This window comes from Pseudopodoces humilis, chromosome 7 (genome assembly GCF_049639895.1).
Source record: "Pseudopodoces humilis isolate 2021_Gansu_Grassland_sample_001 chromosome 7, ASM4963989v1, whole genome shotgun sequence".
Taxonomy (NCBI): Eukaryota; Metazoa; Chordata; class Aves; order Passeriformes; family Paridae; genus Pseudopodoces; species Pseudopodoces humilis.
In genome coordinates this window covers 2,991,368-3,015,774 of record NC_142206.1, presented here as the reverse complement: position 1 = coordinate 3,015,774, position 24,407 = coordinate 2,991,368, and the positions used below count along the sequence as shown (strand labels likewise).

At 40.0% G+C, this 24,407-nt stretch overlaps 2 protein-coding genes across 3 annotated transcripts in view; one reads left to right on the top strand and one right to left on the bottom strand.

Moving 5' to 3' along the window:
- Nucleotides 1–8,785, top strand: part of DNAJC24 (DnaJ heat shock protein family (Hsp40) member C24) — a 34,664-nt gene extending 25,879 nt beyond the window's left edge. Inside the window, exons 4-5 of the mRNA XM_005530275.3 lie at nt 6,302–6,370; nt 7,188–8,785. Of these exons, the coding sequence (XP_005530332.2) occupies nt 6,302–6,370; nt 7,188–7,312 (194 nt within the window). The 3' untranslated portion in view covers nt 7,313–8,785. The remainder of the gene's footprint in view (nt 1–6,301; nt 6,371–7,187) is intronic.
- Nucleotides 8,344–24,407, bottom strand: part of IMMP1L (inner mitochondrial membrane peptidase subunit 1) — a 30,906-nt gene continuing 14,842 nt past the window's right edge. For both annotated transcript variants that reach the window (XM_005530274.3, XM_005530273.3), the window contains exons 5-6: nt 13,027–13,137; nt 8,344–8,508 (exon numbers count right to left, since the gene is read on the bottom strand). In XM_005530274.3, coding sequence (XP_005530331.1) covers nt 8,440–8,508; nt 13,027–13,137 — 180 coding nt within the window. In that variant the 3' untranslated portion in view covers nt 8,344–8,439. The remainder of the gene's footprint in view (nt 8,509–13,026; nt 13,138–24,407) is intronic.

Here is a 24,407-nt window from a genome sequence, read left to right as displayed (position 1 = left end):
CCTGAAAGTTCATGCTTTTGTGTCACAGCTGTAAAGAAGAAAAACTTCTCACAGAATCAGAGAATCTCACAGGCTGGAAGAGCTTATCACAGCCATCCAGATCAATCTCCTACCTAAAGCCAGTCCTTATAGTCATTTGCTCAGCCCTTCTCCAGCCTAGCTTTACTGTCTCCAAGGATGGAGATTCTCTATCCTTGCTGCTCTGGGCAGCATTTCCAGTGTTTGAACACCCTCATGGTAGAAAAACAGACCAAACAAACAAAAACCTAACCCCAAACCAACCAAAACATGTTTTGCTTCTCTCAAGTCATATATAAGGACTTCACAACTTGTGCCTTTCACTTCTCTTCCTTCCTGTGTGCACCTCTGAGAAGTCTCTCACTCTTTGATGTCCCTGCCAGCCCATCTCTATATCCTACCCAGGGCCCTTTGTAGCAGCCCTGCAACATTTCTGCATTTTTGTTGATGTATACAAGGGAGCTGTAGCTAAACAATCACATCACCAAGGTAATAATATGAATTCATTTCATGTCTTAATTATTGATTGATTTTATGTTGTAACTATTAATGGTTGATTAGCAGAAAGGTCACAAAATTAAATCAATGAATTGGTGCCTTAGATTCATTTCTGGTGATGAATATAGAAAATAAATCAAAGCTAGTAATGGAATCAACACTAAAAAACCAGTTGCTTTGTATATGATTTTGGCCGGCAGATTTAAGAATCTAGGGTGTTTTTTTTTTTTTTTTCTATGTATGGCTCTAGTGAGGTTCAGTCAAGGATTATCCATTTCCACATGAGGATGGACACAGATGTCCATAACTCACAGAATCACCAAATGCTTTGGGTTGGAAAATACCTTAAAGACGAGCCTGTTCCAGCCCCTCCACCAAGGACAGGGACACCTGCAGGACCAGGTTGCTCAGAGCCTCATCCAGCCTGGCCTTGGGCACCCACAGCTTCTCTGGGCAGCCTGGGCCTCACCACCCTCACAGCCAAATATTTTTTTCCCACTATCTAATGAAAATCTGCAGTCTTTGAGTTTGAATCCATTCTTTCTTGTCCTGTCACTACATGCCCTGGTAAAAACTCCTTCTCCATCTTTCCTGTAGCCTCCAAGGGTTCATAGGGTGGAGGAAGGAGTTTTCACATCTTGGCACATACCTCCTTTGGGTTTTCAGTTTTTAAATTAACACTTCTAGAAGAATATTGTAGATACAATTTTCATACAGGAGTAACATTCCAACATAATTTCTGTTTTGTTCATGTGTCAGTTCTTAGGCATGAGGAATTCCAGGCTCTTAACTGGAATTGCTTGTGCCTCTGAGAATGGCTCTGGTTCCATCCTCTCTGTTCCTTTCCATCAGGCAGTGAGGCACAACATAAAAAATTGTACTTAGCCTAAAACAGCTCATTTTGTAATATCTGCTCACTAATACAAGCTTTGCTGACAAGATCTGGTTTTGCAGTGTGCCAGGTTATGCTCTGTACGTGACAGGAGTGTATATTCCTTCTCCAGCCATGGATTTATGGCTGAAGCCCCTCAGCTGGAGCACAAGCCTTTGAACTCTTGGATTTTAAATCTCATCTGCAACAAGTGGGGCAGGATTGTTTTGGTATTTTTATAAAAAACATATCTCTTTGTTATGAAAATTCTTAACACATGACTTTGTTAAAATTTCAAATTAAGTGGGATTGTTTTAAATTAACTGAAAAGACTTAAATTTAAGTAATCACTTTAAGACTGAAAAGCTTATTAGAAAAAATTAATTTGTGAAAACTCGTGGTGATTTTTCTGCAGAATAGATACTGTGAATGGTATTTGACTGACAGTACATATCTTGAAGTTTAATTGTGTTTGGTTTGAAAAAAAAAAATCAATCCTAAGTATGTATGCCTGATAAAGAGCTAGAAAAATCTTTCAAGTATTATGACTATTTTTACTATAACCATAAACTGTTAAAAGGGTTGAATTTCCATTTACTGCTTGCAATTCTTTCCCTAAAACTCAGCCTTAAATACCCAAGAAATATTTATTGTATCTCCAAGTGAAACTTAAATACCTTTTCTCTTTTACAATTTCTGAATGACCCAGCAAGGGCTCTAGTAAAGCTTTACTGAACCAAGCTGCTAATAGTTATTTAATGTTGTTCTGTAGCCTGAAAGAATCTCAGTAGATTTTTCCTTTTAATCTCTTTGAATTGCAGGCTCATAAACCTCTCTGATGAGCCTGCCAGTGTTTTCTTAGATCTTGCAGTTGAGACAATGGAGCTGCAGAATCCTTTCACCTCTTGTTGTCAGACAAATCCAATAGATGGCAAAGCCAGGCAGGCTGTGCTGCTGGGGAATTAAAATTCGTTTCACGAGGTCCTCGCGTTTCCCCCTGTATGTTCAGGGTGTGTTTCAGAAATGACAGCTCTGTACACAGAGTTTTACAGACATCACGTGCAAGGCCACCACGGAACTCAGCACTGGTAAATTCCCACCCTCTTTCAGCCAGGGAGTGAAAATGGGACACCAGTTTACTTCAGACAAACAGCAGCAAGGAGCCGTGGTTTTAATAGCAATGATGCAGATGAAATGAGGAATTTTTCAGATTAAGAAAGCTGAATCACTGTGAGAGCCATTAGGTTGCAAATTCACAGTGGGTCGTGCCTCTGTTTTTAAGTAAGTGATTACCTCTGTTTCTGTCTCAAGGTGTGTTAGGCTGGGTAATGCATTTAGTAAGAGACCTAGAAAATAAAAAAGCTTTGTTCAACTCTGGAAAATGTTCCTCCTGCTTGAACCAGACAGGCAAATAAATGCAGTGTGCAAAACTGCCTGACAAGAGCTGTTACTGGATTATGTGTGAAGTCAAGAGTACTAATAAAAAAGAGCAATATTTTTTGGTAGATTTCAGACTTCAAAGAATATGCTGAGTTGGAAGGGACTTGGGAGGATCACTGATGGCCTTGCACAGGACACCCCAAGAATCACCCTGTGCCTGAGAGCGTTGTCCAAACACTCTTTGAGCTCACTCAGCCTTGGTGCAGTGAGCAGTTCCCTGAGGAGCCTGTTCAGTGCCCAGCCACCCTCTGGGTGAAGAACCTTTTCCTGATATCCAGCCTAAGCCTCCCAATTCAGCTTCAGGCCATTTCCTTGAGTCCTGTCCCTGGCCAAGAGAGTGAAGAGATCAGTACCTGCCCCTCCTCTTCCCATCCTGAGGATGTTGAAGATCACAATGAGGTCTCCCCTCAGTCTCCTCTCCAGGCTGAGCAAACCAAGCGCCCTCAGCCGCTCCTCACACGGCTTCCCCTCAAGGCCCTTCACCTTCCTCGTGGCCTCCTTGGGATGTTCTCTGGTGGACTAATGTCTTTTTTATATTGAGGAGCTCAAAACTGCCTCAGGACTTGAGGTGAGGCCACCCCAGCTCAGAGCAGAGCAGGACAATCCCACCCTTACCTGGCGATGCTGTGCCTGATCCCTCAGGATCTGAGCATCAGATGGGGAATAACAATCTCTTTTCAGCCTGGGAATTGTGAGAAGGATTCATTTTGCCTGTTGGTTGGGTTTGGTTTTTTTATTATTATTTTCAAAATTACAATTTCAGGGATGAATTAGAAAAGCTTTGTAGAAATTCTGTTCCCTGGGCTTTGTATTATACCATGTTTGGAATAGAAGAGCAGACTTTTCCTCAACTGCTTCTTCATTAGGCTTTAGTGGTTGGACTCTATGATCCCAAAGGTGTTTTCCAACATAAATGATGCTGTGGTTCTATGAATCACAGTTAAAGTATGGGAATTTGCATCCTACCAGTTCTCTTCAGGTGGCTCATGGCCCATCTTCCCTTTTTGTACTTTCTAGCAGCGAGGCATGACCCACCACCAATCCTATAAAAGTTGTTCTGAGAGAAATCCTGCTTCATTAATTCCAAATAGGAAACTCTGGAAGTTTTCTAACTCAACTTTTTTGTTACCTGTAGATGCAAATCTTTTCATTCTATAACCTGAGATCCTTTCCCTTTGTTAAAATTGTGTTTCTTCCCAATATTAAAAATAAACATGTGAAATAGGGAGCATTTGCCATTTTCATACTGTTCTCACTGTATGGTCTTATTTGATCACAGTGGTGAGCCAGATAAGTAACTTGATTTTGATCTCTGGTTTTTTAATGTTTTTTTCCTCAGAGAAAAGAAGGATTCTCCTTCAAGCAAGGCCTGCTGGGGGAAAGGCCTCTTGCTGCTTTTGTGGGTGTCTTCAGGGCATTCACCATTCCAGTCCTCATGGTTTGTAGCTTGTACCAAGCAAACTCCCAGTAACATTGGTGTTACTTGGGATGAGCTGAGGCCATCTGATCCTTTATTGTACTTTGACACCTCACTAATGTGAATCACTTAACTGATGTTCTGATCAGGTGCAAGGAAAATGCTGTTACTCCATATAACTGCTGTGTTTTCCCCTTTTCTTCCATCATTATGCTCCTGCTGATTTTTTTCCCTTTCTTTTGAAAGTAGTAAAGCACTGGGTCTGAGCAGGTTAATTTTCTTTTGGTTCTGACCTTTTCATTACCAAATAGGTGTTCAGCAAAGGTAACATCAAAGAGGCTGTACTGATCCTGTCATTATTTCCTGTGTGTCCCACTTGATTGCTTTCATTAGAACTAATTTAGATGAGGCTCATTCCCAGGCATGTATAATGTACATTTCAGTTGAAAATAGAACGGCAAGTTGCAGAAGAAAGACTGGGATTTCATACTTGGTGCTTGGGATGTGGTGATAAAGGAGGGAATTCTCCATGACCTGATCAGATGAAGGTTGTAGAGGGGCAGTTTTTCTGGGCTGCTACTGGAGAGAGGGCTGCAAAGTCCCTCAGTTCTGCTCATCAGGCCAGAGCAAAGAAGTTACATGGAAGTTACAAGTTGCACATAAGAAGCTGGGAAGCACTCAGAATATAGGGATTAAGTAGGGCAATCTCTTGGGAATTAAAACAGCATAATCTGGGCCTCTGATTTTTCCTGCAAGTGCTCAAAACTTCTGGAATAAGACATTATTTCACTGCCAGCTTTTCAAAGAAAGCTGTAGAACACCCTCTATGCTCTCAAAAGCTACTAAACTATAAACAGGCTTAAAAATTCACCACTCCAACAGGAGGAACACCTCAAGAGCAACCTCATTTAAACTGTACATAGACACTGAGCTCCTGAGTCTTGCCAAACCCAAGGCATCTCTGTATGTCCTGTAGTTCAGCTTTTGGGCATTTCTTGTTCTTCAAAATACAGCATTTGGAGAGCTGGAGCTTTCAGGGGTCAGGCAGCAGCTGGGAGGTTTTGTGTCATTAAGTTGTAAGGGGTTTATGTCTTTTTTTCACTTCTTAGATATTACTTTTTATGGCTTCACTTTTAACTTTGATAACAAGCTCTCATTATTAAGCTGAAGAAGTTGCTATGAACTGTGTGCATCAAATATGAGTTGCTGATAAATGGCAAAAGTACCAATTTGTAGTGCACACTTTGCATTTGATGCTGTCAGTTGTGTTGTACACTTTCCATTTCTTGCTGTACTCAACGTTGGAAGAGTCTGGGGGATCGAATGGCAGCAGATCTCTCAGGCCAGAACTTGATTTTCTCTCTGCTCAGAGACTCTGCCATAAAAGAGTACTTGGACTGGTCTTTCCCTGTGAGTGTTTTGCATTTCTTTCTTTGCAGGAATCTCAGTGGTGTTGTCACACACAGCATTCCCTTGGTGCATATTGGAAAGTTTTTATTTGGCTTCTCCTTTCTAAGGAGGAACAGGTTGGCTGAGAGATACTGAGATACTGAGAAGTCTCCTTTTGTGGAGATATTTAAAATATGCCCAGACATGGCCCATCCTGATCAGCTTGCTCCAACCTACTCCTGCAGGAAGCTTTGATAGGTGATCTTGAGAGGTCCCTTTGGACCTCAGTTGTCCCACAAAACCGTGGAAAGTACAGGTTAGCAGACCTTCACCATTTCAGCCCGTGGAGTTGGAGTTACAGCCAGGTTTTGAAAGGCTTCTACATCAAAACAGAAGTTTGCCCCTAATTTCCTAGAAGTGGGATGTGTTTCCTAGAAGTGCAGAAGTGTTGGTTTCAGGGTCTTAATTCAGTAATACATTGTCACTATTTATTTCTCCTGGCTACTAGAGGACATTTTCCAGCTTGTGCAGATAAATGGAAACTAAAATTCTAGAGAACTTCATTTTGAACTGATACAGTGGTCTAAGTAGGGATCACATTGACTGCTAGGTATATAAAACTATAATTTATCAGAAAAGACTGAACATCTGTCATGTTTGTTTTATAGAAGATAACCTGACAAAAGAAGGGCCACTTCATGCACAGATTTATCTTGAGGAGATGTCCTGGAATGAAGGTATGAGTGCCTTGCTGCTGGTTCCTAATGCTTTTCATTGTCCCTGTTCATTTTTTTCTGCATCTAGCACCATTGTTGTCTTACTTGAAGTGCTGTATTTCCTGGGACAAAACTGTTTTGCTCTCTGAGGTTACCTGGATTAGAATTTACCCTTCTGTTACATTTGTTTTCCATTCCATCTACATCACTTCTCCCCACCCTCACTTGCAGTACCACTTTTCACCCAGCTCTTTTCTCGTATAATTGAGAGGTCATAGGTTTTTCCCCTATTTCTTGTGCATCTTCTTCCTCGTCCCATGATGGTAGAATGCCTGTGTTTCTTTTTTCATCTGCCACTGTTATTCCCTCCTGTCTATTGCTCTGCCTTTTCTTGTTTAATTGCTTTTGGAATAAATGGCTGATTTTTTAATTTTTTTTTTTTTTAAGTTCTGGGGGGGAAACCCCTACTTTCCTCTCTTTTGTTTTGGTTCTTGGTTTAGCAGCCTGTTTTGGAAGCATCCTTGATCTGTCACACATATGACTAACACCACTTAGCTTTTTCCTTTAGTATCATCCATTTCACAGATGTGCACCTTGTTATTACTGGGTTGTTTTTTTTTAAGACACTCCACTAGCCTTGGTTGTTTAGTGTAAGAATACCTCAGTCACTGAAACATTTTGAGATTATTTTTTGAGCTATAAATGGTAGTACAGATACTGATATTTACAATCTAGCAGTGGGAGGTTATTTGTTAAGAGCAGCTTTGTGAAGAAAATTCCAAATAAATTTTTGCTTCTTCTCTAGCAGTAAAGGTGTTTTTATTTTCTTTTTTGGCAGATGAACAACTCTACACTCTCTCCTGTCGATGTGGTGGGAATTACAGTGTCTTCAGGAGTGAAACCAAAGATGTGTCTTTGGTTTGTTGCGACACATGTTCACTTGTTATTGAGATCCTGCAATGATTGTTTCAGTGAAGCACATTGAGTGTTACAAACTTTTCAAAAGACTGGACAAACAAGGGACAGCATCTGCTAAAGAAATGTATGTTAAAGAAAAGAGGGGGCACTACAAGAATAAGTTCATTCAGGCTTAAAAATGACAAGTGCCCTTTTGCTTACACAGCTCTGCAGACGTGAGCCTTGGATTTTCCTTCTGCAGCTGAAGAGCTCATTATTAAACACCTCCAACCCAGAGCAGAGTTCTGTACAACTGGAATGTGTCTCCTGATCTAAATGTTTCTTCCCCAGCAAACAACAGAGTAGGTTCTTTCAGTTTCAGTCTGAAGCAGCTGTACCTTGGGCCCTTCCTCTTAGGTGAAATCCTTTTAACAGCTCAGATGACAAAATTCAATCAGGAGGGACAGATGTGAGACTGCTTTGAAGATAATGAAGAGCAAGGTTCAGCAGTGGGAAACAGGAACATTTTCTATTTATAAGCTAAATATTTAAGTTCATGTAACCCTCTCAAGGACTGGAGCCTAGAAGGAGGAGGCAGAGGCTGGCAGCTGGGTGTCCCAGTGCTGAGGAACAGGGCTGCTGGCTGTGCCCTGCCCTGTGACAGTGACATCACCTGGGCAGCCTGGAACAGGAGCACGTGTTGAGCTGAGGCTCTCCATCGTCAGAACAAATGGAGTCATCATTCCTGAGAGGAAGGCTAAGGAGGAAGCTGTGCTCTGGCCCCACTGGGCAGCACTCCTGGGAGTGACCAGCAGATCTGGAACCCCACTTGTGCTGTGCCCAGTGCCAGCCCCAGCACCACCTGCTGATGCAGGGGCTGGCTCTGGCTGTGTGACAACACAATAAATGCACTGTGCCTTTTCCATCCTCACTCAGTGCTGACCTTGGCTTGGAACAAAACCCCAGAACCTCCCATAAATCCAAGCACTCCCTGTGGCTCGCCAGAGGAAGCAGAGCAAAAGGCACATCGTTTTTGTTGGCGACACAAGTGTATCATTCCCACTCTGAAGTTAGGTGTAATCTCAGAAAGAGACATCTTTGTCAAGTAATATTTCTGTTTATTCTAAACAAAAATAGTTCCATTCATTTTAGTAGAAAATACTATGAAAACTGTCAATAGTAACTTAAGTCTTTTAATCATCAAGAAATCTGTGGCCATTGGGGCTTGCACGTAGAAATCCAAAGTCATTCAGAGGCCATATCTGTAAAATAAAGCACAGTTGAAAAGATTTTAATCACAATTCAAAATTCAGTTTTTTCACTTGTAATTGTTTCACAAACAGCAAAATTTTTTCTCTCCTTGGTAAAGAACTTTGCTCACTGATGTGCTTCTGTTACTGGGAGTAATAAATACTGTGTATTACAGGGAACTGTTCCATAGTGTGAACTTGATAATTTATACAGGGCATGATTTGCTGTGGAGAGCCTCACAAATTCCACTGCTTTTTTCATCCTTGGAAATAAATATGTTCCTAAAGAGTGCCTTTCCAATTCAGTGTTTTCTAGCTTGTAAAGCTCTTCATGACTTTAAAGACAAAAGGTATGTGTTTTTTGGTCCATCTAGGAGGAAAGAAGTACCACACATATGGTCCTCCCCGTGGTGAGGTGTACATTTGTATTTTCAAGATGGGCCTTTGAAAGATCTTTTGGCTACAGGTAAATTTATACAAAGAGGAATGAAGGGGTGGAGTGCCTGGCACCATCCGGGCTCTGGACTGAGGGGCTCCTCTTTGGAGAAGGGGACAGTAATTTACAAAAGAGCATAATTCATCACCAAGTACAGGTGTCAGACAATGATGCTGACCAACAAACACATCTTCTCTCCAGAAGTTAACTGTATGGCTGTTCATGTACTGAATGCTCCCAGGAGAACTTTGCTCTGCACAGTCATTAACTACATGTAGGATGGTCTGGGATGCAAAAAAAAAGTAATAGGAAAGCAAGCACATTGATTTATTCATTGTCTTTTGTCTCCTTTGAATGTCTGTCTCTTGGCAAGATGTTCTTTCAAAGATGGCACAAGGGCCTCAGCAGGAAGAAGGGAAAGATGATACTGAGGAATCAATGCCCTCTAATCCCATAAAAATTTCACAGCCCCTGCCCAAGATGAAGCGGCCTAGACAGAGAAAGGTGGAGCACAATCTTGTTTCCAAACCATCTGTCAGTATTTTCTTTATCTTGCTTATTTTATCCATAGAATTTGGTCCTAAGGCATAAGAACAGCAACCTAACAGCAACTCTGAGTTCATGGAGCAGCCACAGCACAGAAGGAGCCTTTGCCGCTTTCTGTGTGGAGTGAAAGAGTAATTGTCTCATTTAAAAGAGGAAGCAAAGGTTGGGTTATTTCTACCCCTAGGATTTGTTCCCAGCACGGAAGGCCATGTCAGAAGAGGCTGAGGCAGCTGAGGACAGGCATGGCAGGAGGCAGCAGCAGCTCCCTCCTGGCTGGGGCTGTGCACAGCTCCGTGCCCCAGCTGCCGGGGCCCTCAGGAAGGAAGAAGGATGAGTCGTGCTCAGGACCTCAAGTTCTGTGCACCATTAAAAGGCTCTTGTGCAAGATCTTAGAAAATCCTTGTGCAGTTGGGGAGGAGCACGAGGAACAGCTGCTGATACACAGAACCACAGAGGTGATGTCTCTGTGCTGATCAGCTGGTGAGCTATTTTAAGTTCCACACAAAAATACAGATACAGTCCAACAACAGAAGGGTATTTGTGATCTTGGTTAGCAGCAAAGCTGCAGAATTCAAGGCTGTCCAGAGGGCCTGTGCTGGCTGCAGGCTGGGTGTCAAGTCTTTGTTTGGCCTTCAAGGCAAACAGAAGTAAAAGGAAAGAAAAATATCCCATATAACAAATCCAAGCTGATCTCAGTAAAGGCCTGGAGAAGGAAGTTTTTTTGTCTGTTCAGTCCAGCACAAATCTCATTTCAGGCAACTCAAATCACACCTACTGCAACTTGACTCTTTCAATGAAAGCAATCAAATTAGCTTTAAATGTTGCTTTGACAGTGTGGCTTGAAATTTGTCACAGTGATCTTAGTGGTAGAATTAGAATTAAAATGATGTTTTATCTAGTCTGCATGTAGGGAGAACCTGAGAAACAATACTGGAGTTGGAAAGAGATGGAAATCCCTCCTCTGTGAAACAAAGACATGCCACTCTGTCGTAATTCCGAGTCCTTTAAAGTTCTGACAGAAGTTGACTGTGACTTGCTCATTCAGACTGGCTCTTCCAATTAGCAGCTCTTTGCCCTCTTTGCTTTGGCCTACATAGATAGATTTGATCTGATGGACGGGGCACAAATGGGGCTAACTAGCTCTTTTGAAGATACACCACAGGTCTAGCTCTGACATGGAGCCTAAATCCAGGGAATGCACAGGATATCCTACCCAGGACAGGATGGAGCATGAGTGGGATTCCCAGTGCTTTTACTGAATTTGCAGCTGCTTTGATTTCAGCAGCCCTTTATGGAATCACCTTGTGTTTGGAGGGCATATGGTGGCCGGGAGGAAAAGGAGCAGACAGAAGTCACGTGTTGGTATTCCTGTAAGGGTTAAAAACTGGTGCACCAACACTGACTGAGAACCTTCAGTCTAAACTTGAGATAAACATTCATGTTTTGCCAAGAATAGGTTGGCTAAACAAATTCAGCCAAGAATAGCCAACCTATCCTTGGCAAAACAAATTCAGCCAGCTAGGTTGGCTAAACTCACTCTCTTCTGTTGAAATCCATGACTTCCAGATTTCATTTGGGGTTTTTTTTAGTATCCATTCTTAAAAAAGTAACTTAGCACTGAAATGCACTGTTACATCTGCTTCTCCAAAATCCACTGTAAGGTAAAGTCACAAAAGCTTCCATTCTGAAGGCAGTGAAAACTGTTGGATGAAAGAGAAGCCAAAGCTGCAGGGGGCTGTGTTAAGAGCACACAGAGGTTTCCTGGCCTGTGGTCAGCCACCCCAGTGCAGTCTGGATCTGCTGCAGTGAGCAGCAGCAACATCACTGTATGCTCTTGTGACTTGTCATAACCCAACTATAAACACTCACCTGAAGAACAAATTCATTTTTGCTTTGGTTAGGCACCATATTAAATCTCATGAAAACTTGAATAATCATTGCTCTATGCCACTGTCATTAACAACTACTGTAAAATCTGGTTAAATTATTTTAATTAAGTATCAAGTGATTGCGTAATATCTTTTTTAACAGACAATGCTGCAGAGTCCTAAGGTAGTGCTTCAATATGAATTATCTGTGTGTGAGTTTCACTCATTTTACAGAGTTTACTTTGATTTCAGTCTTATCAGTCACTTCATTAAGGTCTTTCAAACACCTTCCTTGTCAGGGCACAAGCTGGACAGAAAATCTATTACTGTGGAGAGATACTGTGACTAATTCTAGCTGTCCATACACACCAGGTTCCTGATATATCCAAAATTTGCTAACAGTCCCCTTAAAGTAGTAAACAGCAGCTTTTCTATACCTGAGTATCAGGTTGGAGAAATGCTTTTGCATTATTACTGCCAGACTCTCATTAGAAGAGTGGCAGCAGATTAGCATCCTTTGTCTCTTAGCAGTCAATAATCCAGGCTAAAACTTGGGCCATAAAAACAGCCCTGCTGGGAATCAGCATTTTCCCCTCTGGTGTCCAGGGTGAAGCAGACAGCAGGAGAAGGGGCAGAGCCCCAAGTAAACATCAGGGAAGAACTCAGAGCAAATGTGAGCCAGGGGAAACTGAGAACACCCAAAATTTGCCAGTAGGGCTGAGGGGGCCGTGTTTTAGAAAGCAATTACTGATTGTGCTCAATAGCTGCATGGGTTTCTTTTTTTTGTTTTTTTTGAGAAGTCCCAAATTGTGTTCATAAATACAATAAATTACAATATGCATTACAATACATAAATTAAGGCTACAAGGATTTGTTAAACTGGAAAGATCTAATCTTCCCTGTGTAATACAGGTGTGCTAAATTACGGGTTTGTGGATGTGTTGAAGTATATGGAGAAAACCTTTTGTATTGTTCTGAATGCACAACTTTAAATCCAGCTTTCTAAAAGCAGGTGCATAAGTGTGTAATACACATTCCCCCTGTTTCTTAGATTAAACTTTTAATGGAGAGGAAATTGTGTTACGTTTCTTCTTTTTAGTAAAAGAGTAAATTAGTAATACAGATAATATGAAAAAATAATGTAGTGTGAAATAAAGTTGTAGAATTGTTGAAGCAGGAGAAGGAACCATGATGGTTTATACAGTACAATATTCCTGCAAAACATTTTTTGAGTTTAAGAAGCAGCAAGGCCAGGTTACATGTACAAAGTACGTGTGCAAGTCCTGGAAAGAGAATCTTTTCCTCCATTTTGTTTTTTGGACCACAGAGCTAAAACAGTGAAAAACCATTTTGCAGAGAGGCAAGAAGCAAAGTAAGCATGGGTGTACATCTGTGCAGTAGGGTGTATGTGTGAACATTTGTGTTTTTATCATGTGTGGATTTGCTTGCAAAATAATTGGTTCCATTTTCGTAGCAGTGACTGCTCAGTGCTGCTCCAAAGTCCTTCCTCCAAAAACCGCGTCATTGTCGATTTATCCTTTTACAGCAGGGTTGGAGTGTTCATGCTTTCCTTTACAGGAATTGCTTTCCCTTGGCCAGACAGCTGGGGAGGCAAGTTTCAATACCTAACATCCACACATTAAAAATGTATTCATTTTTAGATAGGATAAATTCACATACCTTAAGACAAATTCGTCCTCTTATCAGCCCGTAAGGAACAGGTCCGTAGTACCTGGAATCTGTAGAATTCCTGAGATTATCACCTTCTAACCAAACATGTCCTTTAGGCACCTATGATTAAGCAAGATTGAAATGTAAAAAGAAACCAGAACAGAATGATTTAAGCAGAGTTTGCTTTACAGTGTTTTTCCTGATTTCTGTGCTCTGTATTTCATGACTGTGTAATGAACTAAATTTTATTGAGTCCAGTAAGACCCACTGCCAGATTTAGAGGGATGAGAGGGAGTGCTCCAAAGTATCTCTTCTATCATGTGCTCAAAAACCAATGGTTTGCAACAAAAAATCCAAAATGAAGATGTAAGAGGTTAGACCAATGTGACAGGGTCATTAATTTAATAGACTTCAAAAGAGGTCATTAGGATGTTGACTGAAAATCTGCCCTCCTGTCGCAGTAACAGCATGAACAGGGCAGCCACACACTCATCAACATCCTGGGGCCAGCACCAAGGCTAGACCTGTTAGTAGATTCATGATGAACTAACTGGTAATTGATTGTGACATCAATTACGAATAATCTCATCATTTTATCGGAGTAGGCTTGTCAAAGTTCTAATTAAGATCACAGTTCATTCTATGTGCAGGCAGAATCCACAACACATTATATTGCAATAATGATGATCACAAAACAGCAAATCCCTTTTTATAATTTGAAAATTAATGATGGTGACCTTATACTATATGACAAAGACCTTTCATTGCCCATATATATTATGCATTAACTATATTACATACCACAGATTCATGGCATTCACTGGCTGACTCAATGACAAAATGAGAAATAGCAACATAGCTGTAATAGTTACCTAAGTGAGAGTATGAAGCTTTCATATGTGAAAAAGTTGCTGCTACAAGTCTTAAACAAAGGTATCTGCTTGGAACATACAATACTATTTTGTAATGTTTTCTTAAAAATGTTTCAGATACAAATAACCTCTTTCAAGTTACCAAAGAAAATACTTAATAATTACATTTCTATTTGGGTTTTGTTTCTAAAATTTTAAACCAGGCTGAAAATTTAAATGAAGCAACATACCCTCAATCTAGAGAATATTTAATATGGACTTTAACATAAATTTTTCCAAAACCAAGCATGTACTTGAAACTTTACTACGACCCCAATTCAGAGGAAAAACATATAGAAACTAACTAAATAAATAAACTATTTCAAATGAAACTCAAAGTACAAGTAGCATGCAAGTTTTAGAATTGAGCCATGCAGGCTCTAAACACAATAGTCTACATAAGAGAGAGTTCATGGGTGACAGATTAAGCAAAGTGAAATACCACTCTAGAGTAAAGGCTGGTTGCAAACCAGAAAGAATAAATCCAGGTCCCCCACTGGAGGAAACTGCAATTGGCACTTGTAGGTCCCTGGTCAGGTAACACTCCCTGGGAACCTGGTCTTTAATCTGAGGCTCTTGCTGAGCCATGGCAAATGTGCCAGCTGTGGATTGAGGCACCACAGGTCACCTTTGGCAGTGGCAGAATGAAACACTCGCTGCAGAAAGAGGCTGCCCATCCCTCCCAGCCAGCCCCTGTATTTCTGGGGCACCCAGGAAAGCTGCTCTAGGTGTGTCAGAGGGCACAAACCCTGCCCTCAGCATTTTAGAATCCACACACAGCAATGTCTAAAGCTCTTTTGAAACCCACTGGTACCATCTTCCACAGGCTCTGGTATAAAGGAATGCCACCTCCTTTGTTTTTAACTGATGCACTACTTCAGCCAAGCTCCTCTACTGCTTGTTCTCCCAGTCCTTCCAGGCAGGAATTCCCAACTCAGCTTGTGTCACCTTTGTTGTTTGGTAGGCTGATCAGATTCCTGGCATATGCCTGGAAGGGCTTCCTCTGGGAAGGCCAGCTGCTTCCAGCTAGATGACTTTGGCCCTCCTCCTACCCAAGCAGCTTTGCAAGCAAAAAAACCAACCAGAAGTAAATTTATACATTTTAAGAAGCTTCTATCCAGAGTCAAACGACCTGTGTAGAATATGCATCTTGTGTTTTTGACAGGTCTCTGTTTGAGCATGTGCTGTCACTGCTGTTTTCCTCAAGGATTCCGTGGAACACAGCCTGTTCAGGATGTCCAGCAGGGTGGTTGGGTATTCATGTTTGCTTAGTTCAGTGGTCCCACCCAAAGCACTCCCTGTGCTTTGAAAGGAAGACCTTTTTTCCTTAAATATAGAAAGCAAGCCCACGCTAACATTTTATGTTATTGCAAAACCATCACTTGCAATGTGCTCCTGTTTCCCTGCCAGCTCCCCTTGTGCTGCTCTGCTTCCTGTGCCTTCTCCCTTCTCCCAATTCACAGGCAGAATGTGATGCTCATCTTTTACTGTGTAAAATAAAGAACCACCCATAACTCAAGTATATCCAAAAACTTTTTAGAACACTTCCTGTATTTCTACCAAGCTCCAAAATTACAAAAAAATAAAATAAATCACTTTTGCCTGCAATGGCATAAAACTGCTTCCAGTACTAGGAATAATTATTTGTCTAGACAAGATGTTCACAGTTTGCATTCCAGGTAGAACATTTGCAGTAAAGTGTCTTCCTATATCCTGAAATTTAGCATTTCAGGTTATTTTTCTCCTTCATAGGTATGACTGGGCCCTACACCTCTGAATTTGGCATTAAGAGTACTGTCACAATGTGTGATTCAGCTGGGGATAATGCACTGTAATACCTTTGTAGGGTGTCTGTCCATCATCTAGGCACTTCACTACAACCTAGAATTAAGACAAGCAATAAAAATCACAAGAATTACAGGAAAATGTAAAACCAAATACCAGTGAAGGCCATAATCATGAATTTAAAAAACAAATTAACAATAGTATAAACCTCTTTGAAATAAAGACCAGTGCCAGAATCCTTCAAGGCTCCATGCACCAAGCCATGACTACAGCACATCACTGATCTCGGTGGGATTACTCACAGAAAATATTTCACTTTGAGTGTCAGCCTTTGCAGAGACAGGACCCAATCTGAAACACTCTGCAAGCACACTAGCTGGGAATAATATTCACAAAAAAAAATAAAATTAACTGTTGGAAGCTTGTATTTTTAGTAAGAATGTATTAATTGTACAGCAATGTGCTGCTGCTGCCAAAAAAGCCAAGGCAAAGGGGAAAGCCACTTGTGTGACAACTCACAGCATTTTTGGTACCGACAGGCAATGGACCTCTTAGGGAAAGTTAAATGTATCCAAGAAGCACTAAAGTCATAGTGTCCACTACACAGAGGGACAGTGACTACAAATCCACACTGATGAGGGATAAAAACATTGCCCTGGGCTGGGCAGCATTTCTGGTCTCCCCTACAAGGGCCACAACTAAAGACAGGAAAGTCTCACAGGCCCAGCAGCTGGATTTTCCCAGAACGAGGGGGAGACTCCTGCAGAAGCAGCAATTCCTTAGCAGTGCAGGTTGCTGTGAAACGCTGCCTCTGACTGTCTGCAGGCCACTCCCTCTGCCTCAGCAAGCCCTGTGCCTCTGTTCTGTGCAGATTATCCGAGGATTTACTTCCAAGGGACGGCAGTTCTCGGGCAGAACCGGTTATCTGCAGTGCAGCTGAAATGTGTGAGAATGAAAGACACCCATCAGACAAGACTCTGCTCCCTCCCCAGGCTCTAGACCAGAAGAACAACACTATCCTTGGGAACAACTGAGCTTGAAGCAGTAGTTCATTCTCTTTCACCCCAAATAAGCATCTTTTACTGTGACAAACCAGCAAAATTTGCAGTGCTGTTGGAATTTTTTCAGTGGTGCAGTTAAAGTGGCAAAACTGAAGTACAGGGCAGGTATTTGATGCACACTCACCAGCATAAAACATTAATTTACTTAAAGGAGGGGGGTGGAAATCATCAAATAATTATATTCTTTTGATCTCTTTACATGATGCCAAACTTTTTTTCTTTGATTACTCAAATATCTTCAAACCCAAGAGATAAGAACAACCCTGTGTTGCATTAACTGACATATTAGGAAACTGATGTATTGCAAATAAAGCTAACAGACTTAAATCATCTGCCTCAAGAATACCCCCAAACCCAACTAAATGAAAACAGGCTTCTGTGGTTTGGGTTTTTTGTCTTGAGGGAGTTTTTGCTAGTGATTTGCTAGTTGCTAGGGGACTTATAAACATGAATGTCCTGCAATCTCAAAAAAACATCAGCACATACAATCAGCTGGGAGTAGATGTTTGAACTTTTGTAAGGTCACAGGTATTCACATCACCTCCAGCAATATCAAAGTTTCAAACTTAAGAACTATAAATCATTCCCATCTTCTCTTTTCAGTTCAGAGGCTTCCTTCTTGAGCTATGATAAGAACTAATCTCAGTGCTGGACAAAAGAATAAAGTCTGCAAGTTCTCATCTATCCCCACTAAGGTCTATTTAAGTGCCTCCTACTTTGGTACAAGCAACAAATGTAATTGCTTCATGGCCTGCGGGTGTTCATTTAACAAAAGAAGCTTTTGTGAATAAACCACAGGTGTTACCTTTCTTGATTAAAGTGAAATATGATGAAAGATTCTACAATATCAAATGACAAATTTACTAAATACTGATTAAATTGCCTTATTTAAGTAAATTGCATCTAGTTAAGATAAAATATACACCACAGAAATGCAGGAGTTTGTTTTATCGCTCTATACTTAAAGTCTCACATAACTGCTCCTTAATCCTTTATTTATTAATTCAGAACCAAGACTGAATAATGCTTAACAAATACTTTTTTTAATGATCCAGTTGCTCCAGGCATTGTTTCTGTAGGTTTATCATAAATGTTGTTCATATTAAGGCTGCCATCTGTATAAAACCCAACCACGTTAATTAGCTCAATGTTTTCAGAATCAGGGTAAGCATTTATATTCACTTTTTTTCTGCTGAAAAAGCTATGAAATGGTAGCAACCACACTGGAACTTAAACAGTATAGCAGAATTTAAATCAATATCATCTGTATATCCTTAAAAGGTGGAATTACCTGAAATTTAATATTTCTTAATATAACAGAATGAATTTACCTTAAATTTATAGGTACTTCCAAAGAGTTTAGCATTTTCCTTCTACTTGCTGAACACTTTAAGCTGCTTATGAATAAGACATGATGTACTTGACCCAGTTTGTTTAAATGCACATATTAAAAAGAAGACATTATGATGTTGGTCCAGGTTATTAGAGAGCATGACAGTGAAACACTAATGTGTTTTTATACAGAAATCCAATTCATTGTGATTATATATTTATATTATGAATTCATTCTCTGTACTAAGACATTTGTAATTTTAATAGAAGATTTATAAACAGGTAAGCTACAAAGACTTGTCTAAGTTTTGAAATGAAATATTAACTAATATTAAAATCACATACTTTAAATTAAATTAAAATTACTTCAGTGATAACTCACACAGCACAGGGGAGATAAGGAATGTTAACTTAGACTGGAATTTCTAAGACATTTTGCTCTACCATGCAAGCACAGCAGTTGGGTGCTGTTCTGTAACAAAATGTGGATAAGCTGTTACAGTAACTTGCCAGAGCACTCATTGGTTATTTCAATGTTTGGGATTTAACCATTGCTGCTCCTTCTAAACCTTGTGTAATGTAGGAGTAACTACTGCTGTTCTGAGCTTGACTACTTGGAACTTAAAAAGTTTGGTCACCACACTCATGGCTTAATAGGAGAGGTTTTCACATCAGAGATGTCTGTGCCAGTCAAATAAGAAAAATACCTGATTTCTCTCATTATCACTTTTTACCTGTTCCAAAAGTTTTCAACTGTGTTAAATAATTCAAACACTTGTGTGCATTCTTTACTGTTGTAAATATTTAATGCTGAAATCTAGACCATATTGTTAAATACACAGATCTCAATCAGCTGGAAAAGCTATATATCTGATTTGTAAAACCTCTAAAGCTTTTTCTAAAGCTATTATCAGTTAAAATTAAAACTGACTGGTTCATGTTCTTAAGCAAAAACTTTCAGACCCAAATCTCCTAGCTACATTTAGAAACTCCTGAACAAAAATTCAGAATATGTCTGTGATTCATCAGTCCAGACCCTTATTAGCTTTAGATTTACAGAAGATGAGTGTTTTAGAAGAAAATATTGATTACAAATCCATCCAAGATTACTTAACAGTTTGCAGAGACCTTTCTGACAGGAATAATTAAGACAGGTTTGATTTTCTTCTCCAGATAACAGATGATGTAACAGGGTCACCCAGAAGTGCAAGTCTGAGAACAAAAATCCCTGTGGCTGCAGACCCCAACTGGAAATGAGTGGTTCTAACACAGAACCCATCACCATCACTGGCGTGCCCTGTGCTCACCGATCTGCAGTTCAGCCTGGGAGAGCAGTGGCTGATAAATAATATCATCAGGGTTAAGGAATCTTGTCTGCCAGCTCCATCAGGAGCGACCTGAATCTCTCCTGCACAGCTGCTGCAGACTAAAGCCTGTGCTCAAAAGCTTCAGTAGAGTCCAAAGTAGTTGGTTTCACCATCCTGAGCAGCTTCCTAAAAATTATTACTCAACTTTGAGCAGAGGAATAACAGAATCATAAAAACGCAGCTTCTATGCCTTCTTGAAGTATCACCAAACCAAAACTGCAAAGGTACAAAGACCAAACCACTTGAGCAGAAGAAATATTGGGAATTAAGACTGATAAAATATTTGGTGTTTCTTTTCCCTTGAACAATTAAGTTTTGATGAATCAGAATTTTGATTTTAAATGACTTCCCAGAAAATTCAAGGTAAGCATGAGTCATGAACTCTGTATACTGGGATATAGAGACATCTGCAAACCAACAAATATGCCAAATTAGCTCTCCTCTCCCAGCAGACATTCAGCACAGCTGCTGGTTAGAATTATGGCATGACTTTCTCTCGAGCCTCTAGAACACTTAGAGCTAAGGAGGAGCAAGAAAATACCTTACTCATTTTCCGTATCAGCAGCTACTGAAACTTACTCAGTGAAGTACTAAACCATGAGTGCAAACATTAAGATACTTAGAGCAAAGGCAAAAGAAGTGGTGTTTTAATTAGGTTTAATTTTAATTACTGTTTAGGATATTTTAAGGAGTCTATCCAACAGCACTGAGTGCTCTGAAATATCAAACCACTTTTCAGTGGTGTATCCAAGACCTCTGGAACTGGGCAATGATTACGATACTCTGTTGTTTGCCTTGACATTATGTTACCCTCGGTGCCCACATCACATTCTTACTGCATTTGCCAAGAACAGTTGAAGAGTTAATAGCACTGTGCAAACACGGTGAGGTGCATTATCCTGGGAATCCTGTTAGCTCTGGAGCTGCCACAGGATGAGGAGATGCCATCTCCGCAGCGAGGATCGCTTTAGCACAAGGCAAACACACTCAGGGCTGGCAGCATTAGTGGGAGCTGTGATTGATCACCAGCACCGTGTTGCTGAGATATGGATTTGTATCTCAGCTTTTTATCATTTATTTATGTTCCTTATTTACAGACTCTGCCTCTATGAAGTGACATTATTAGGGACTACTTTTGTTTAAGTGCCACGAAGGCTCAGCATATTGGTGGTTTATGACATAGAAGCTGTTTGATTCTCATGGTTTACCCCTCACTTTTTCACATTGTAAATAGGACCCGCAGCACGAGAACATATGGTACGTAAAGAAATTAAAGCTAAAGTAAATGACATTAAAACAAATTCAAATATAGCAATAGGATACTAAATCTGAATTATAAACCTGTAATAAGACTTTTTCAAACAGGAAATAAAAGCATAAATATGAAAAATAACCTTTCAGCTTTTTTGTTTTAAGGACCATTTCAGGGGTTTATTGTGATTAATTTCCTTATTAATCCTCAGTATTTACATCCACATAGTTAAATTAATAAAATAGGATATCTTTTAATAAGTTATTAGTTATAAGTTATTTTAATAAGAATTAGTTCTGAATACGACATTAGTTGTTTACCTTTTTAACTTCTGGGTTCATACCACATTGCCTCTGATACAGAAAAAATAACATTATGCATTCCTAAATGTTTATTACAGCAAATACACTTGTTTGTATTTACAAATGTACATTTAGCACAAAACCAAAAAAGAGCCCCTCAAAACTGCCAGCCTAATGCTCACATTCCATACCAGATATCAACAAAAAGGAAAACTACCTTTTCCTAACCTTGTAATACTATAGCAGCTTATTCAAGAAAGGAATTTCATTATACTTACATGTAAATAGGAAGATATCCCTAATTATTGTTCTACAGATAAACTCAAATCTTATGTACTTATATTGTAATTTCCTAATGCCTAATTTATACCCCTCAGTTTTATATGTGGCATTAGTTCCATCAGCCTGTAATCCAACAACTCCATCAAAGACAGTTTTTTGATACAGCTTTATACTTAGTGCACTCTGACAAAGATAATTTTCTCTTATGATGTATTCCTTCAGTTAAATACAGCAGCAAGATTATTTTAACTGCCACTGCTATAGTGCATTTCTACTCAACTGAAATACCTCTTTTCAAAACAACTTATTCAGCTTATGTATGATCTTTATTTTTTTTTTTGTTTCTTTTCATTATAGCTTGGAAGGTTGGTTTGTTGTGTTTGGATTTTTTATTCTTTTTTTAATCTACAGGTATCTCCTTGGTTGTTTGCGGCAATAATGTATCTCATCTGTGTAATTTTACTGAGAGCAAATTGTAAAAAGTTTTGCATTCTCCTACCTACATATAAAGGCATGCTGAGAAGTATATTCATGAATGAACCAGCACCTCAAGTAGGATCTGAATTTTAGCATTCTCATAGGCTTCAGCTCAAGAATTGTGTGTGACAATTCTTCTAAGCACAAAAATCCCCAACTTAAACCCTGTAAAATATGCCAACACTGCCGCTGACACAGTCCATACAGACTAGAAACAATGCCTACTAATGTGACTAAGGATTCTCCTTTTAGGGCAAACCTAAAGCAGGTGCTCACAGGTAATTTCAGCCTCAGCTGCAGGAAGCACATTGTATTGCCATTACTCTGCATCTCCAGGAACTGGCTAACTCAGCAAACCCATCCACTAGTTGGCAACCGCCAGCACAGACTGAAGCAGGGGTCTGAGCCGCCTAATTTGGCAATATTGCTGCCATCTGATACTCCTATTTACTTTGTAAGTCTGCAAACATGACAGGAACTCCCCAAAACAGGAGACAAGCCCTCAAGGAAAACTGAGCAGTTTGCTATAATAAAAACAAAGACTGCTCTGACCTTACACACTTTGGAGTCACTGCATTCACACACCACTCAGATTTCCTGTTTGAAAAAAGGCAGTTAGTAGCCAAATACAAAGTGCAAAACTCATGACACTTTCCAGGCTTTGCTCACTTAAGGAGTGGTACCTTCTCCTAACAGACAGGCCCCTCCCAGCAGCACTCCTGGCCATTTGGAATCACAGGCCAGGCCTTTCCTCAGTTTGGACAATCTTTTCTTTTTCAAAAACCCACCTCAGGCAAGTATCAACAAAACAGCCAGTTCTCTGTACATCTGCTGCCATTACGTGCTGTGAGGAATTCTGTGTTTGAGTTGAAAGTGCATAGCACAGTGAATCACTAAAATAAGGAATTTGATTAGGCAATTGCCGAAATACAAACGTATCACGTTTCCCCTCCCCAGCAATTTACTTAGTGAATAATCCAGCCTCAGTTACAAGCATACAGATATCCACATTGAGAATTTACTCTTCTGTAAAGGAAGTGCCTCCTGAACAGATGGAAAGACCTACCTCTTTAGCAAGCACTAAAGGTAGAAGGAAAACAGGTATCAGGCACAAGAGTATTTCCATTTAGATATTTTCTCCTCCTAGATACAATTTATGATGTAAGAATTACAAAAGCTTGTCACTTTGCTGTATTTCCACACATTAGCCTTTATGAAAACAGGAAATGGACTCTGCATTCCCCATCTGCTCTTTCTCCTCATATTTTGGATTAAAACTGGAAACAAGAAATCCTGCACTGGGGCAGAAATTGTTCTGCTGAATATTCACTTGGTCACTTCAGTGTTTCCAGAAAAACTGACATCCTGTTTCAAGTTCAAATCTTTCCCAAACTTCCTTTTCAAGGCTAAGTGAGGAACAAGACGCTCAGAGAAATGCAGTTTGTGTCTTCTGTCAGTGTACACAGAATTCAGGCTTCCCTCTCAGGTTGGTCTCCTCTGGGAAATGTGTATTCCATCACAATTACAAACTCCACCAGAGCTAGAGGGTTCCTTCAACTTGGTAAGAAAGGTGGGTTTGTGTTCTTTGGGGTTTTTTGTAGGTTTTTCCTTGGTTAAATGGTTAACACAATTTGATTTGTGGAAGAACTAAATGTTCTGTCCTCCCCTTCAAAATGTAACAGAGAATTGAGCTCCTTCTTTGTGCCTACAAGTGACTGGAGTCGAAGAACAGCAGCTCCAGTGGCACTAGATTAGACCAGAAGTGCAGATTAGAGTGCCCAAACTGTCTTGCCTCAACACTGGAGTGCAAGGAACAAATTTAAAGCCTCAGAGCAGGGTGACCCATATCCTTATTTTCTGCTGCTAAACAAAATGTTGACAAAAATTTTTGCTTTTAGAAAAGACAAACTCCAACTGCTTAATCCAAATGAAGCAATGGTACCTGGGGTCTCCCTGGTGAAGGTGGCTGCCTTTATGGAAGCTAAACTCTTACAGGATTTATCTGTCACAAACTGTATATGTCTGTAGAGAGTGTCCCATAAAATTCTCCACCTTCACAGCACAGGACTTTGGCCACATGCTCATTTTTCTTATTTTGAGGATGAAGTGGATATGAGAAAGCAAAATCACAGCTTTGTTTAAAGATTCAAAACACCTGGGAATATCTGATGGCTCCACAAGGTGCTGAATAGAGGTAACAGTCAAACATGCTTCTGGGACAAGAAAAACCCTACATTTTTCTGTGATTGTGATTCCTGAGGATTTTTCTAATGATAGCCTACAAAGAAGTTGCTAAAACATTTTGTCACTAATTTTCCCAAACTCCTTTGAAGTCTATCTCTATAAGGACAAATAAACATTGAGATTATTCTTCCCTTTTCATTGCAACACCTGAGCTTTTGGCCAAGCTGGGAAAATTTCTACTTTCCCAACCATACTGAGGAACATTAAAATATTGCTACATTGAAATAGAGATACACTGCAGTATAATTGTGAAAGAAAAATCTGCAAAGCTAATGCAGTGTCAAATATTCACGTCTTAGTCTTTAAAATACAGGAACAGTTTTGCCTGAACACCAAGCACCTGCATCTGTCATCTGTACTGCACTTTATACAGAGAA